This window comes from Coccomyxa subellipsoidea, assembly GCF_000258705.1.
Source record: "Coccomyxa subellipsoidea C-169, whole genome shotgun sequence".
In the NCBI taxonomy this organism is placed as follows: Eukaryota; Viridiplantae; Chlorophyta; class Trebouxiophyceae; family Coccomyxaceae; genus Coccomyxa; species Coccomyxa subellipsoidea.
The window spans coordinates 419,191-435,044 of record NW_005178023.1 but is presented as its reverse complement, the minus strand read 5'-3'; the positions used below and the strand labels follow the sequence as shown (position 1 = coordinate 435,044).

The 15,854-nt window shown below is 55.7% G+C and overlaps 2 protein-coding genes and 1 non-coding gene across 3 annotated transcripts in view; all 3 read left to right on the top strand.

Annotated features, from left to right (window-relative positions):
* Positions 1-82: 82 nt before the first annotated feature.
* Positions 83-3,313, top strand: COCSUDRAFT_44853 (kinase-like protein; the record flags this gene model as incomplete). The annotated part of the gene is made up of 7 exons (XM_005643558.1): positions 83-195; positions 603-896; positions 1,273-1,483; positions 1,719-1,843; positions 2,125-2,398; positions 2,648-2,911; positions 3,149-3,313. 7 exons carry the CDS (start codon positions 83-85, stop codon positions 3,311-3,313), a joined length of 1,446 nt encoding a protein of 481 aa, XP_005643615.1.
* A 3,380-nt stretch (positions 3,314-6,693) lies between these two features.
* COCSUDRAFT_49000 (hypothetical protein) overlaps positions 6,694-15,854 on the top strand; it is a gene marked incomplete at its 5' end in the record, with an annotated part of 31,066 nt that continues 21,905 nt past the window's right edge. The window contains 19 exons of the mRNA XM_005643557.1: positions 6,694-6,767; positions 7,028-7,211; positions 7,515-7,776; positions 8,063-8,195; positions 8,499-8,733; positions 9,401-9,605; positions 9,857-9,963; positions 10,188-10,412; positions 10,664-10,770; positions 10,950-11,074; positions 11,429-11,613; positions 12,010-12,151; positions 12,473-12,622; positions 12,953-13,197; positions 13,561-13,810; positions 14,167-14,292; positions 14,747-14,973; positions 15,311-15,424; positions 15,651-15,722. Of these exons, the coding sequence (XP_005643614.1) occupies positions 6,694-6,767; positions 7,028-7,211; positions 7,515-7,776; positions 8,063-8,195; positions 8,499-8,733; positions 9,401-9,605; positions 9,857-9,963; positions 10,188-10,412; positions 10,664-10,770; positions 10,950-11,074; positions 11,429-11,613; positions 12,010-12,151; positions 12,473-12,622; positions 12,953-13,197; positions 13,561-13,810; positions 14,167-14,292; positions 14,747-14,973; positions 15,311-15,424; positions 15,651-15,722 (3,168 nt within the window). The remainder of the gene's footprint in view (positions 6,768-7,027; positions 7,212-7,514; positions 7,777-8,062; positions 8,196-8,498; positions 8,734-9,400; positions 9,606-9,856; positions 9,964-10,187; positions 10,413-10,663; positions 10,771-10,949; positions 11,075-11,428; positions 11,614-12,009; positions 12,152-12,472; positions 12,623-12,952; positions 13,198-13,560; positions 13,811-14,166; positions 14,293-14,746; positions 14,974-15,310; positions 15,425-15,650; positions 15,723-15,854) is intronic.
* On the top strand, positions 9,215-9,288 carry COCSUDRAFT_t71. Its single transcript has one exon. It is a non-coding gene; the product is annotated as a tRNA-Met (tRNA).

Here is a 15,854-nt window from a genome sequence, read left to right as displayed (position 1 = left end):
TCTCGACAGCCGTTGAACGCGACCCTAATTCTTCTGATAGGTCCGTAGAGTCGACTGGGTCGTTTTGAGGCGCCCAGGCCCCATGGGGTGCTTCTGCGCGTTCCCCAGGGGCGGCGAGATCGACAGCGAGCGCGAGGTAGTCACACAATACCGACAGCCGACCGGAAAGGAGGTTCATGGCAGCCCAGTCGAAAGGTGTTGCCTCAAGCTAATACTCTTCATGGAGCCTGATCGAAACTGTGCTCCAACGTTGCGAGCAGGGCCCACGGTTGTTAGGCTGTTCCCTATTTCTAGTAGTGGGTCTCGCTGCTTAGAAGTACCGACCCAGCCATGCCTTGGTGTTCAATTTGCCTATTACATGCGCCTCGTCCTGAGACCACTGTATGTCGATCAGTGGGGATGCCGATCGCAGCCCGGCTGTTTCCTGAGTCTGCAGATTGCTGCGTGATGTGCAGGGCTGTCAGGCTCGCAAATCTCGGCCAGGAGTCGCCTAGCAAATTCGTTTCACCTTTTGAAACAGCACTCACGCGGCAGCCACGACCGTCCCAGTCGGGCATGCCGCTCTCTTGCTCTCCCGGGACCCTGGTATCGCCATTTGACAGCGCTACCTCCTTCCCGGAGTTCCTGTCATCCGCCTCGTTCCCTGGGAAGCAGGGGCGTCGCGACGAGTCGCCCAGCACAGCAACAGCCGTATCCCCGCTGGAGTCAGACCTGGGGCACTTTGACCTGGATCGGAGAGCGATCACGCAGATGAACCAGCTTAGCCACTCGCAGCCACCCTCCCCCAAGACGCCCAAGCAGTGCGTGGAAGCAGAGGATGGAACTGCTCAAGTGGACGTGCAGCGAACAGGCAGCGAGGCTGCATGGCAAGGGAACCCCATCAGGGGGCACCCCAGGTACAGCTCTTTAAAGCCGGTAGTGAGATGCATGGAAGGTTTCCCTGCCCCTCCCTTTTGGCCAGGGGGGATCTAATTTCTGGGAAACCTGTCTGGCACCACATGCATGCCAGGCAGAGGCCTGCATGCATGTGGCGCGATCGGCGCTTCTTGTGCATTTAAAGCACAAGGAGCTCGCAGTTGAGGCTTGCATGAAGAAGATGCAATCCTTTACTTTGCAAGGCTGCAGGCAACCTCTGGCTTATATTGCAGAAAAGCAGCGAATGAGCACTTCCCTGGGCTCAGCTAATGCATTTGCAATCTGTTCATAACAGCTGAAATAACCTCGCAGCTGAAGTTTGCTCACGACTGAAGTTTCCTTGCTTGCATGCGGCAGGTATAGGAAGCTAAAGGAGGTTCGGGGGCGGGGGGCCGCTTCTCGAGCAGAGGAGGATTTGCGGGTGCTGCTGTGCAAGGATGAGGACACCGGCCGGCTGGTTGTCATCAAATTTTTGCGCAGAGGCACGGCCGAGGTGGAAAACGCAGAGCAGGAGGTCATGAACTTGCGGCTGTGCACGGCGCACCCCTACATAGTGCACCTGCGACAGGTGTGCTTGAGTTGCATACTGAGACTGTGATGGATTAGAAAGCAGCTTCTGGTCTGATAGGCCCCGGGGCATTTAAATGGGCTAGACCTCCTGGAACCTCCTTTTCTCCATAGCTTCTGCTTTCTGGAGTTCCTTAATTTACTTGAAAGGAACCTGCGCTTTAATTATATTTTAATGAATGCCAGGGATGCATGATGCTGGGAATTTGTCAGACTGCGGTGCCATGTCTGCGCAGGTGTTCCTGACAAATCAGTACCTTGCGATAGTCATGGAGCACACGCCAGGTGGCAACCTGTTGGACTACATCACCAACAACTCCCCGGACGTGCCAGGGGTCGGACTCCATGAGGAGATCGCCAGGTGAAACCTCACAGGGAGAGTGAGGTCTCACACTCCTTGGCTTGCTGGTCATGGCTGAGATGCCCTCTGTGTAAGACTGCCTCCAAGGTCCGATAAGAAGGGCTCAAGAAGGCTGACAAGGGCGATGTTTAACCACGGACCCTTCAGCCATGACTGTATGCTGGTGGAGATTGATACAGCCAGTCATGTTACAGACCTTTATTCAGGAGAGCATTTCAGTGAGTTTACCCGTGTTCGCACTCATTCTTGCGGCTGAGCGGTCGCACGCATTCTGTGCGCAGGTCGTTCTTCCAGCAGCTGTTGGTGGCGGTGGACTTCTGCCACGCGATGGACATAGCGCTGACAGATGTGCGGCCGGAGAGCATCATGTTAGTAGAGGCAAATGATGCCCCCAGCCTGTGTAGCATAGGGTCCCACCACGGGGAGGGCTTCGTGACCCCTGTGGGGGGTTTGGGCCGGCGGGGGGTCCCGCGGCTCAAGCTGTTCAGCTTCCGGCTCGGCGGCGGCGCGCAGCCGGCCATGGCCGGCCGGGCTGACGCGTATACAGCGCCAGAGGTACGCTTTGCATCCCTTGGCAAACCATTTGAACTGCTGAGTGCCCATGAGTCTGGCCCAATTATTTATCTTGCCGTCTCCTCAGGATGCGGTAGCATATATTCTAGCATGGAACTCGATTGCAGAGCTGTGAAGGTTGGCTGTTTGTCTGGTTGTGAGCCACCAAGATTGCTTGGCAGCTCCCGTCCTGAGCAATATCAGCGGGTTGAGCAATGCGCGGGGTGTTTAGGTATGGGTGCTATTTGGCAGGTGCTGCAGGGCGGCCCTTCTGAAAGACAGGCTGCTGGGATTTGGTCCTGCGGTGTGCTGCTGCACTACATGCTGACGGAAGAGCTGCCGGATTTGGAGGCCCTGAAGACCGGCGCCCAGCGGGGGGCGTTGCCTCTGCACCTCAAGGGTGTTTCGGCCGAGTGCCGCGACCTGCTGGGGGGGATGCTGCAAGTGGACCCTGCCGAGCGCGCAGATGCCTGGTGGATCATGAACCACCCCTGGTTCCAAATGGACTGCCCGGAGGTGACAACCCTGCCTACAAATCTTGACCAAGAACTGTTCCTGGCCCGCATTCATGTGCAGCCATACTTTGCAGTGCCTTTATATGAGAACCTCTTTTAGAGCTCCTGAAATTTACTGCTTGACTTGTGGCCCTATGCATGATCAGCTGGCCATTAGTTGCCAGGGCATTTGTGCTGCACTCATGCGGCAGATGGGGTATTTCACAGGTGTCTGGTTGAGATTTGAAAGTATGCACAGGGGCTGGTGGATGTGGACACGGAGCTGCTGATAATGCTGGAGGAGGGCATGCTTGATGGCTTCTGCGAGCAATCCGAGGCTGAGCTTGGCAGCGTCCTGCGCCGGGCGCAGCAGCTGCAATCGCCCAAGTCCCAGGCCGAGCGCGGCGCGTCGGGCGTGCTATAGCTATCGCGATGACCCCTCCCGCTTGCATCAGCCACCCCGGGGCTGCGCGCCAAACCATGCCGAGCATTTGCAGCCGGCCGTAGGCAACACTCCTTTCCGCGCACGCGGGTCGGCCGTGCCCGCCGGCGGCGCCGTCCATCCTCGGCGTTCCCGGCGGCGGATGGCCCGCGGTGGGGCTCCGGCGGCGTGCGGCTGCGGGACAGACCCTTTTATAAATTTTTTTCACAACTTTGGGCGCCGCTGAGCGCGTGCGGGCTAGGGCGATGACCCCCCTCCGGCAGGCGATAATCTCCCGGAGCGGGCGTCCCTCTCCTGGCCCCCGATGGCTCGGGCAATGGCGGCGCAGCGGGCCGGCTATCTGTTGCGCCGTAGAGCGGCAGCGTGGGGCGCGGCAGATATCCGGCGCGCTGCAGGAGAGCTCGTGGCGTGAGAAAGTCGACGGGCCCGGCATGCGGCGGCGGCTGAGCGATTTGGAGCACTGCATGATCTGCGCAGATTGCATCGGTCATTCTCGGAGGCTCCCCTTCAAGTGGGGTCTCCGAAGCCAACCTGTACGCGCAAGAGAGAGAATCTGGATCTCACTGCCTCAAAGGAAGCGGCAGCCGCACCTGCAGGCTGGGTCAAGACATTTCCACAGCAGCTCTGGGGGATGCCCTGTCTTACAAAGGGGCGGGGGCCAATGTGCGATTATTCATTTGCCTTACTTGTTATACGCATGATCAAGAGTCCGATTTAGGGGCTCTCATTTGAGACATAATTTCTGTCCGGTTCTTGGTTGTTTCTCATTTCTGGAAGCGCACTCAAAGCCCCTTTGAGCGAACAGGCATTCCGGGGGGAATAAAAATGGAAGGTAGCTGCTGTGCTATTGGGAAAGATCCGTTGAGAGGGTGGCGGTTGCACCATGTGCTTTGCACAAACGATTCAGTGGGTCGTTCTTTGTATGAGCGGTTCTGTTACCTTGGATTGTTTTCATGATCGTGCTGGGCTGTTTGCCCAGCCTAAGGAATGAAACATCACTGTGCAGACGCTGCGGCTGCAGCACTTGCTTCGGGCGCTTGAAAGGGATGAAGTCCGGTGCTAGGACTTGGGGTTGCTTTGGCAATGAAGGCGGATCTTGTTCATGCGCGGGCGTGCACTGTGCCGTGCCGCATTGCTGCATCTCTGTATCAGCCTTTTCTCTTTTGCCTTAAAGATGGCACAAACGACGTGCTGCGATCGGTAGTGTTTAAGAGGATGGCTGGTGGTGCAAGGCACTGTGATCTGAGGGCAGACGGTCGCTGAGAAAACAGTCCTGTTTCACCAGTCTGCTTACCTTGAACACCTCCGGGACCCCTTTGGTCCGCGCATTCCTCGCTGCTTCTAGCTTGCCTAGGTGCTGTGCAAGCCACTGTGGTGGCGCACTTTACTTCCAATCGGTACTGCGGATTGCACCTCAGGACTGTGACATGAACATGCTTGAGCTACTGGCGCTCGTAGAGAGCAGCTTGGGGATGACCTGTGAGCAACTGGGGACGACATCTCTTGAATATCCACCCTTCTGGAAAGGTTGGCTGTGCTGACATAGGCGGTGATCTGTATCGCGCCCCGTTGCATCCGTGTGCAACATGGCTGCAGACACATACGCGCTAGAGGTTGTATTGTACCATTAACCCTGAGTTTCTTAGAGCGCAAAAACAAGGTATTCTGTTCAGTGAGGCGCTGCGTAGCATACACTTAATGCTGTGCACGCAGCGCCCTAGTGAACGTCTCTAAAGACACTGGCACCATGCGTTTGTAGACCTGAAAGGAGGTTGCTTGTGTCAGCGCGCTCCCCAAAGGTGTCTGGTCTCAGTCAGTCTTCTTTGTTTGTGGCTTGTCAGTGTGTGCTTAGCATTACTTCTGTCTGTTGGTCATCAGCTATTGCATTGCCATTGTGCAGATTAAGGTGGTGGTGTCCGATGCGCACGCTCTGTAATGTATAGATGAGAGGCTCTCCTGGCGATTTCCCTCTTCGCAACTGGTGAATCTGCAGCTGCGCACTCTAATGCTCGGGATGATCAAGTCTGGATGCTTGATCACCATCTCAGCGACCCTGCAGCCGTTTGGCCCATGAGTTACCTTGCACAGATGATGCCATGACAACAGAATACTGGCGATCGCCAAAGAATGCAAGGCCCACGTGGATCATATAATTCGAAGCACATTGAGATCAGTGCCGGCTGGTATAATCTGGCCCGTTGCAACACCTAGTCCAACCAAGTTGCACTCGTGAATTATAGGTATAGCCTAGCCATTCCTGTGAGAGCTCATGACCCACAATTTGCGCAATGGTACCCAGACAGATCCATTACTCAGATGATCTAGCAGAGAAAGTAGAGGAAAACAGCAAGGTCCAAGAGTGGTGTGCTGGAATGTATTAGTCATCGGCGACTGACAGCCAAACTTGGCTCGACATTTGACTTTCACATTTGGCTGTCTGGAGCGTGGACCAGGCTTAAATTGATCCTACCCAATCTCAGTAGGACCTGCCAATAGGAAGAAATAAATGGGCAATTGCCACGGGAGGCAATTGCAGGGGTGAAGGTCCTTGCCCAGGAAGTTACAGAAGCAACTGGTGCAGTCCTGTCATCCTCCCAAAATTGGAGGTACGCATTGAAGCTGCGTACCAGTAGAGTCCTCATATCAGACAGTTGGAGGAGCACTCGGGACGCGCAATTCCATATTGGGCGCAGGGCGGGCTTTAGGGCCAGGGCCATCCCAAACTGCGTCTCCCAGTTTGAACGTGGAACTCTCCCAGGCCTTCTTGGGGGCAGCACAGCCCAGCGTTAACGGATTAAAGTCGACGTTAGGCACCATTTGCCTTTATGGGAGCTGCCATTGAGTGAGCGGTGTTCACGGCAGGCGGGGTCTCCTGTAGGCGCGCAGGGTACCGCCTGCAACACTTTTGACGTTAGCACGTCATAGGGAGGAGATACAATTAGTATCCTCGTGAATACCAGCTGACAGTCTGTTGGATCATTTCTTGCTGACGGTAACATCACGTTTGGTTCGCACGCAGAAAGCAGTCAAGCGCATCGAGTATTGGACTCCACTTAAGACTTAAGGGCGCAGCCCTGTGACAGGCTCCTGCCTTGACAGGTGGGGCTCTTGCTTTGCCCGAATGCATTTCTGATAGGCAGCAGCGCTTGTATGTGCGCTCACCTTTGACTTAATCCCCTGCTGCCTCCTGCCTGACTCACTGCATCCCAAAGATGCATGCCCACCTGTTTTGCTCTATTGCTTAGTGCACAGAGCTGCAGACTATCACAATCCTTCCGGCGCTCTGCCGTTCGAAGTTGGCCGGAGAATGACAGGAGGGACAACTCAGTGCTGATGGACCAAGCTGTGGTGCAGGTGGCAAGATGGCAGGCGAATATGGCAACTACAACACCTCGGCCGTGCCAGCCTCCGTCGACATCATGGGTTTCTCATGCAGGTAAGCCTTGCTGCAGCATATCACTGTTAAATTTGCATGCAAATGTAGCCTGTTACATGTTGACATAAAGGCAGCGCGGCCGCTGCTCCTGACTTGTGCTGGCCTCCACTGAAGAGTCATAGGATGCATGATCACCTGGGTGCAATGTTAGCTGCAGTTCGATCGCTGGCTTCACAGCTCAGAACATCTTTACAGTAGCTGATCTTGATACACACTCACAAGGTGGACTGTGTTTCATGCGCCCGCTGTGTCATGCGCAGATTCCCAGAGTCCGAGACCCCCACCCAGTTCTGGGAGAACCTGGTGGCGGGCACAGACATGGTCACGGAAAATGACCGCCGCTGGCCGGTCGGACTTCACGGCACCCCCGGCCGCTTCGGCAAACTGCCAGAGTACCACCTCTTCGATGCACCCTTCTTCTCGGTCCACGGCAAGCAGGCATCTGTAAGTCCCCTTCCGTCTGCTGCAACTTTAATTGACTGCAATGTGTCATTGATGCATGTACAAACTTCATGTCCGCTTTAACACCCCATGCGCAGAGTCTGCATGCTTGCTTGCTCGGCTGATGTGTCCCCAAAATTTCATTGGCTTTTGTGCAGTAAAGTCTTCATCGTTGCACCACTAGATTGCCTTCTTGGAGCTTCTGATCACAGCAGCATTGCCAGCTGGCACAGGGGATTTTGGTGATCTGCCAAACACTTTCCTGCCAGCCACACTGGATGTTTACACATCTTTTCCTGCCCGCAGAAAATGGACCCGCAGATGCGCAAGCTATTAGAAGTGACGCACGAGGCCTTTGTGGACTCCGGCATCGACTACAAGGCGCTGCGCGGCAGCCCGCGAGTGGGAGTGTACCTGGGCTGCTGCGGCTCAGAAGTGCACGCCATGTGGCTCAGCGATTACAACAACATCACCGGCTACGAGCAGACCGGGTGCACGCTGTCCATGTTTGCCAACCGCCTCTCCTTCTTCTTTGACTTCAAGGGGCCCTCCAAGGCGGTGGACACAGGTGGGCAGCCTGCCTGTCTCTAAATTGTGCATACAGATTTACAGTAATGGGTTGTTGTAATCAGGAGGGCAAGAAATGTCACGTTGTCAGGTGCATGGCAAGAAGTTGAGACCAAGCTGCATATTGCCCAGCGCAAGGTGTACGGCATGCAAAGCTGGCAACTCCAGGCTTTTTCAGATGCTGCAACCGGCAGCTTGCTACAGACAGGCCTTGAGATAGGTCAACTGGAAGCAGATCATGACGAGTCAGGGTGGCTTACCAAGATGTGTTGGCTTGTGTTGCGCAGCGTGCTCTTCAGCGTTCATGGCACTGCACGACGCGGTGCTTGACCTGCAGAGGGGCCGGGTGGACTACGCAGTGGTTGGAGGCTCCAGCGCCATCTTCCGCCCAGCCACCTCCCTGGCCTTCCTTAGGCTGAAGTGGGTTCCTTTTCCCTTTCTCCTCCTTACACACGTGAATTGCACTGTATTCGAAGTCGTCCAAGCTTGCGTTGGGATGTGTTGTGTAGCACTGGGGGCATATTGTGGATTATGTTACAGTGCAACAATGACCAGGGACCAGACGCTGAACATTTATGTTGTGAACGGTCTCTGGTGCTGCATGGCACTAATGTGCATGCATGGAGATTGCCTGCTGTAGTGTGTTTGCTGACTGTACTGCCTGCATGGACTGCCCCGCGCTGCAGTGCACCCCGTGTAAACTCACTAATCTGCCCCGCGCAGGATGCTGTCCCCCGACGGCGCGTGCAAGTCCTTTGACGCGAGCGGCAACGGCTACGCGCGCGCGGAGGGCGTTGCCTCCATCATCCTCCGCCGCTCGGACGTCTTCGACACCCCCATCGTCATCCCTCGCGAGCCCTACGCGCGCGTCATGGGCATTGGCACCAACAACGATGGCCACACAGAGCAGGGCATCACCTTCCCCTCTGGCCCTGCGCAGCAGGAACTGGGCACTGCGGTGCGCTGCTCAGCCTCACGCCTGCTCTCCTGGCTGTGCTTGCCCATTATGATCCTGCTGATGCATGAATGCAGGGAGGAAGATTAATTTGTACAGTGGCTAGGTCTTCCATCTTGAGTGGGCCCGCTGTGGTGAAGCACTGTTGATTATCCAACGGGGTGATCCAGATGGACGTTCACAGTCAGGAAGACGTTTCCGAGATGTCTGTATCGGTATGATCCTTTCGAGTTTAGTGAGTCTGTCGTGTAGCGCCCCTCTTACGTCGAGTAGGAATTTTCGCTGCCGTGGTATCGTCTCCGGCGTCTCTGGCTCTCGACGTTCTCTTGTAGGATGCCCGGTTTCAAACATGTGTCGAGGACGTGTGAGTTTTGGAGAGTGCGTCCCAGGTTTGACTTTAAAAGGGAAAGTCGACATTTGGGAGCGGATTATAGGCACTAGAAATTGACGGAGGTCATCATTGGTTACCATGCGAATCAGAGCCGCCGCTTTGGCTCAGTTGGTTAGAGCGTCGGTCTCATAATCCGGAGGTCGCCAGTTCGATCCTGGCAAGCGGCATCACGCTCAGGCGGCTCATTTTTTTGGTGTTTTTCTTCTTATTTTTTCTTTTTTCCACCTACAAGTTCAATAACATCTGCTGTACGTTTACTTTTTTAAATTGCGCATGCAGGTTTGCAGAGCAACAGGCATAGACCCTTCAGATATTCAGTATGTGGAGGCGCACGGAACTGGAACAGTTGTGGGCGACAGCCAGGAGCTCAGCGCCATCGATGGCCTTTACGGAGCAGGGGCTGGGCACACGCCTGAGGAGCCACTCCTCATCGGTTCAGTCAAGTCCAATATGGGGCACTGTGAGGGCTGCTCCGGACTGGCCGGTGCGTATCTCTGGAGACTGACCAGCCTGCTGAGCACTTTATTCCTCTGCCATGCTATTGCTGCTTCATGCAATCAAGATGGGAGTTTCTCATGCATGCGTGTTGCTGAAGGATGCATTGTAAGACCGCTCAGCCACAGGTACAGAAACAAGGTAGCCTGTCATTGAGATGTCTTCTGGCTCTTGCATGATGTCTGAGCATAAATGACACCCCATATAAAACATCTGACACGGCGGTGCCATGACACGCAGGCCTCATCAAGGTCTGCCTGTCATACGAGAACGGGCTCATCCCAGGCAACCTGCACTACAAGGAGCCCAACCCCAACAACGAGTCCCTGAAGACCGGAATCCTCAAGGTCAGCACTTCCACTCTCCTTTCCTTTGCCATGACCCCACAACCTCATTCTGTTGACATCAGCATCTCAACCACAGCAATGTGCACATCCGCCTGTCAGTCTCATGGTCATGCATTGCGCGATGCATCCCCTGCTCGTGACCTCACATTAGACATCGCATGTGACCAATTGGCTGGTGGATGTTCTGGTGAGCGCTCATTACTTAACCTTTACTCTGGGCGCAGGTGGTCACCGGAGCGACCCCGTGGCAGGGAGGCTTGGTGGCGATCTCCTCCTTCGGCTTTGGAGGCTCCAACGTGCACGCCATCATTGCTGGCTGCGTGCGGCCCAGAGGCGAGCCGCCGCGGCCGCTGCTGGCCCCGGTCCCGGCCGACGCGGCGGAGGCCATCGAAGGCGGCGAGACCGTCATCAAGGAGGTCAAGGACGAGGAGCCGCTGTTCCCTCCCGAGGTGAGGCACAGAAACCTTGAAGCTGCCGTAACTGTTGCCTGGGGTCCCTGAACCTGGACATGACTCCCCACCAGAGTGGAAGCTACAATCGAGCTCATCTCCTTATTTTTGCTGATGAGGGGTCTTGTTGTCGTGCTCTATTCCCGTTGCGTATCCAAACGATGAGAGACAGACCAGTCAAATATGGCAGGGGAGCATGTCAGTGATGAACAAATTGTGTTGACTGAGCGGTGATGTTTTGTGTGCGGCAGCTGATCATCCCCATTGTGGCGCGCACACAAGAGGGCTCCCAGAGCCTGCTGGAGGCCATCAAGGCTCGCGCATTCATGGCGGACAAAATTGCACTCCCTCTCAAGAGGTGCGCACCCCATGCCTTCCTCATTTAAATTTTCACACCGCCAGTGTCTCCAAGGCAGTCGGACACAATGCCCATTCACCTCGTCCTGTAACAACTGTGCTTCCCCCGGAGTGCATAGTGGCGCAGAAAATTAGTTAGGTGACCAAGCTGATGTGGCACCTGCCGGCACATGCGCGCAGGCTGGCCAATCACCTGTCGGACGACGTGGGCAAGCTGGGCTTCAGGGGGACCATCTGCAACGGGGAGGCCAAGTGGGAGCACGCCAAACTTGGCCACGCACCGCCCATCTGGTTTGTCTTCTCAGGTGTGTGCGCCCACTGCTTACTCACAATTCTCTACTTGTGACAACGTGAACACTGTGAGCACACTGGCTCACAGTGAGCACTGTGCCCTGTCCTTTCTGGAGTATAGCAGTATCCCTTAAGCGTCTGAGTACGTGCTCATGACTGGCAAGAATTACTTTAAGAAGGGACGCCCATTTGCATACAGGGTATGCAGAAATTCAGTTTCCTAGTGTACTCTGCTGCTGTTCACCAACTGCAAAGATAATGTCGAAGTCCGCTCAGAGATAGTGCCTCCTGACGGCAAAGCCAAGGGCGCATATCGCTGACATCAGCGGGGTGGGATTTGCTGATGTGGCGCTGATGTACCTGAACAGGCAACGGCAGCCAGTGGCCCAAGATGGCGGAGCCGCTGCTGCGGTCTAGCGCGGTGTTCCTGCACGCAGTGCGCAAGTGCGCGGACGCGCTGAAGCCGCACGGCGTCGATCTGATGGCCGAGTTTGGCAAGGAGGACGGCTGGAAGCACCCCGCCCTCGCCATGGTCGGCCTTGTGGCCGTGCAGGTGTGCTGCCCGTCCCGGATATGTGTGAGGCTAAATTTATGAGAAGGAATGGCTCTGCTGTGCTGTGCTGTGGGTTTTGAAGTTTTTAATTTATTGGGTGGTGGTGAGTGCAACACTGCGGCAGGCATACTCGTGATAGGCATATTGTTCTCTTCACCATTGTTCTAACATACGAGCTCCATGCATCCCTTTGTGGGCGTTCTAAGCCAGAGATCTTAATGGCAAATGCACCCAAGGATCATCTTTCAGGAGGTTGGCGCCATCACAAGCAATTGCCATTCAGATCATGGTCTATGTAGAAGTTCTGTCTTCGTGGTGTCACTGGGACTCTAGGGCCAGGTTGAAGTTGGTATTTTTGGCGTTTCGTTATTTGACATCATGGGGATTTGCATGCAGATTGGGCTGGTGGACATGCTGCGCAAGGAGTATGGGATTGTGCCGGCCGGTATGCTGGGCCACTCCGCGGGCGAGATTCCCTGCGGCTATGCCGACGGCTGCCTCACCCGTGAGCAGACCATCCTCATCGCCTACCACAGAGGTGCGATGCCTGTCATTTTAGACCCCTGTAACTCTGCCTTCACACGGGGCATCCTCTGTTGGCTCAGCTGCATGCATGCGCATGTGTGCAGGCAGAGTTAGTCATCTGCTGGCCGCCCCAGCCAAGCCTGATGTATTGAAGTCTACCCATTCACCCGAGAGTATTAGTCATTTTCCTATTTTGTGCGCACAAGGGGCATTGGCCTTGCTGCAGACACACACACACACACACACAGAGGAGCACCAAACCTGAGGTTCCCTTCCTCGTACCCTGCCTGACATGAATGAGTCTGACTAGAACGAGTCTGATTTGGCTGCGCAGGCCGCATGGCACCGGAGCACAACGTGACGGGCGGCCTGATGGCGGCCGTCGGCCTGAGCGCCGAAGCAGCCGACGCGCGCCTTAAGAAGGAGGGCCTGCAGAACACTGTGGTCGGCTGCGACAACTCCCCCGTCAATGTCACCCTCGCAGGTGAATTATACTTTCATTCCCGGCCGGCTCTGCCTCATTGATCTTAGCCTTCCAGACAGTCCTAGATTCTCTAGAAGCCGTCATTTCCTCTTAATGGGAGGAGGGTGCACTTCCTGCAATTACGTCCTGCAATCACGTCCTGCAATCACGTCCTGCAATCACGTCCTTGTCAGAAGAGTCTTCATTGGAGACAGTCTTCGGTCCCCGCTCTACTGTCTTCTGTCCATGTGATCGTGCATCTGCTGCCAGATTAGAGCCTCTCACTCAGGTGCCATGCTATACTCAAGAATGTCATATTTTATTACTAAGGCTGATGTCATCGCGATGCAGGCCCCGCGGAGGAGCTGGCGCCGCTGTGCGCAAAGCTGAAGGACGAGGGCGTCTTCGTGCGCGAGTTAGACACCCTGGGCATCGCATATCATTCCCCCGCGCTCAACCCCTTCTGCGACAAGCTGCGCCGCGTGCTGACGGCGGTCGTGCCTCAGCCCAAGGAGCGCTCTGCCAAGTGGCTGTCCACTTCCTACCCTCTCAACTCCGAGGAGGTCGGCTCCAAGCTCTGCGGCCCCGACTACCACGTGAGTCCTCTCCTCCTGCCAAAGTGTAGACATTGAATGTGCACCGATTGGGAGCAGGTGCAAAACGCTGTTAGAAAAAGGCTGGCGCTGTTTGCTGTAGCCCCCCCATGCACAGCGCTCTAGCGACCCCGGTGGATCAAAAGTGACCATTCAAGGCACACAGCCAGGCGACCAACACAGCCCCCAATCATTAGGCTGCCTGTTTATGCGGCAAGGCCACCATAACACTTTCCCCCTGGGAGGTCTCACAAGTATTTGCACCGCACCCTAAGCAAGGACACAGCAGTGCCCATATGACACGATCCCTGCCGTTCAAGGTGATTAAAAAGGTTCTAACACATTAATTGGATTGCCCATGCGCAGGTGCAAAGCTACAAGTCGCGCGTGCAGTTCAAGGCGGCCTGCGCGGCGATCCCCGAGGACGCCATTCTGCTGGAGGTCGGCCCGCACGCAATCATGCGCGCGCCGCTGCGGCAGAACTGCGCGGCGCTGCCGTACGTGGGGTCGATGAAGAAGGGAGATGACGCAACTCTGTCCCTGCGCGAGGCCGTGGCCGGGCTGTGGCGCAAGGGAGCTGCGCTCAAGTGGGCCGTCCCCGAGGACGACCAGACTGGTACTCTCTTTTTAGGGGCAACGGCTGAGCGGTTGCTCTGCTGAGGTCACGTGCAGAAGATGTTTGAGATACAGTGCTCCAGGACAAGCATACAGATGTATTGGACTAGCTAGTATCTGTAGACACTGACTTGGAGGGGTTATCCGAAAGCCGTCGCAGCCACTCCCGAACTGTTCTGCCACCTGTGCACTTTCACTGTGAAGAGCTTGGTTCTGTGTTGCCCAACTAAGGGTTAGCTATCTCACACAATGTACAAAGTATAATGAGTCTCGTATGCATGCGGCACTGAAATGACAGGACTCTGGAGCAAATGCTGCAAGTCACATTTGTTGACAGAAAGGTGTGCGCATGTGCAGAGCTGCCGCGTGACATCCGTGAGAAGCTGGTGAGCTGGAACCACACCCAGGAGTACGACTCGGCAGGCTACCAGGACTACGCCAGCCGCCTGGGCGGAGGCCAGTACGAGAAGATCTGGGATCTCGGTGCGTTCCCTCCCTCCTTTTCCCAGGCGGCTGAACAAAACCACCTCAAGATTATCCGCACATGTGGCCTGCTACCTGGCAGGCTCCCATGCCCCTCTGGCTGACGAGGAGTGCACAGGGATTCCTCCTGCCTGCCAAGGGACCAACAGTGTGCTGTTGCCTTGGTTGCGCACCGTAGCGATGGCCCAAGCCCTCAACATGATTTGCGAGGTGTACCTAAAAGCTAGACCTGAGCAAGTTTGTGCCAGGGACAGCTGTCAGGAAGCAGGTTGCTCACTTGGATATGTGTGTTTGTGTCTGAGAACAAGGCGGGAATGTATGATACGAGGCTGTTTATAATGAAGCAGGTCGGCTGACGCATGCATGCACGTTGTCCTGTCTCGTGCGCTGCCCTCAAGAACCACTCAATTTAATCAGCGGTGCTGACGCATGCATGCGCACTGCCTTATCGCAGGCGGCGACCACAAGTTTCTGGCGGATCACGTGGTGGACGGCCGCATTCTGATGCCGGCCACGAGCTACGTGGTGACGGCGTGGGAGGCTCTGTGCAGCATGAAGTCGCGCAAGATGGAGGAGACCCCCGTGGCCTTTGAGGACGTCCAGATCCGGCAGGCAGTCACCGCCGAGGAGGGGCAGAAAATCGCTCTGGCTGTGCTCATTGCACCGGACAACCGCTTCAACGTGAGTGCTCCCCGCTACTTCACTGAAACCAACATTTGGTGTAGTAAAACCCTGTGGCCTCAATGTTGGCCCGCTGGAAGGCTGCTCAAGCTCCTGGCCAGAGAGGGCTGACAAGCTCAGCAGCTCTTGCGGCCTTCATGGCTGCACTGCTTCTCCATGCACACATATGAGACAATCCTTTCCCATGGGAACATTATATTTTACTCTAATGTGAAGCACGCATTCGGGCATGCTGCACTTGGTCATGTGCATGTGGGTGCCCACGTCAGTGCCTTGGTTGGATGCACGTTGTATTGTGCAGTCTAAATAATTCTAAATGTTGGTGGTGGATGGACAGGTTCTGCACTCGGGCGACCTGATCTGCGAGGGCATGATCAAGATGCTGGCAGAGCCCGCCAAGACTGAAGAGCCCAAGGAGGAGAAGGCTGCACCCGCCGCTCCCGCTGCCGAGGTGGGCGCCCTTTCCAACCTTTGTTTTCAGCAGCTGGTGGCATCCTATGATCATACTCGCGCCAATGGAGGGTGAGAGGAAGCAGTGATGGGCACAGCAAAGTCTCCTAGTGTAACAGGGATGAAAGGAAAGTGCATGGGAGAGCCAGCAAAGACTAGACTCTCATATCGCGTGGATTTGAGGGTGGCGTGAAACGGCATCTGAGTCTTTCTGCTATGGAACGCAGGCAGTCAAGGAGGAGGCAGCAGCACCAGTGGAGGCTGCCCCAGCTGCGGATGCGCCGGCTGCCATCGAGGCGGTGAGCGCCAAAATATCTCGTTTTACTCTTCATTGGATGTTGTAGGCCCGCACATGCTGCTGACAAGTCACAGCATGGGCACTGTCGACCAGACTCAGATGGCACGAAGGGAGTCTGTGTTCAACTGATCAG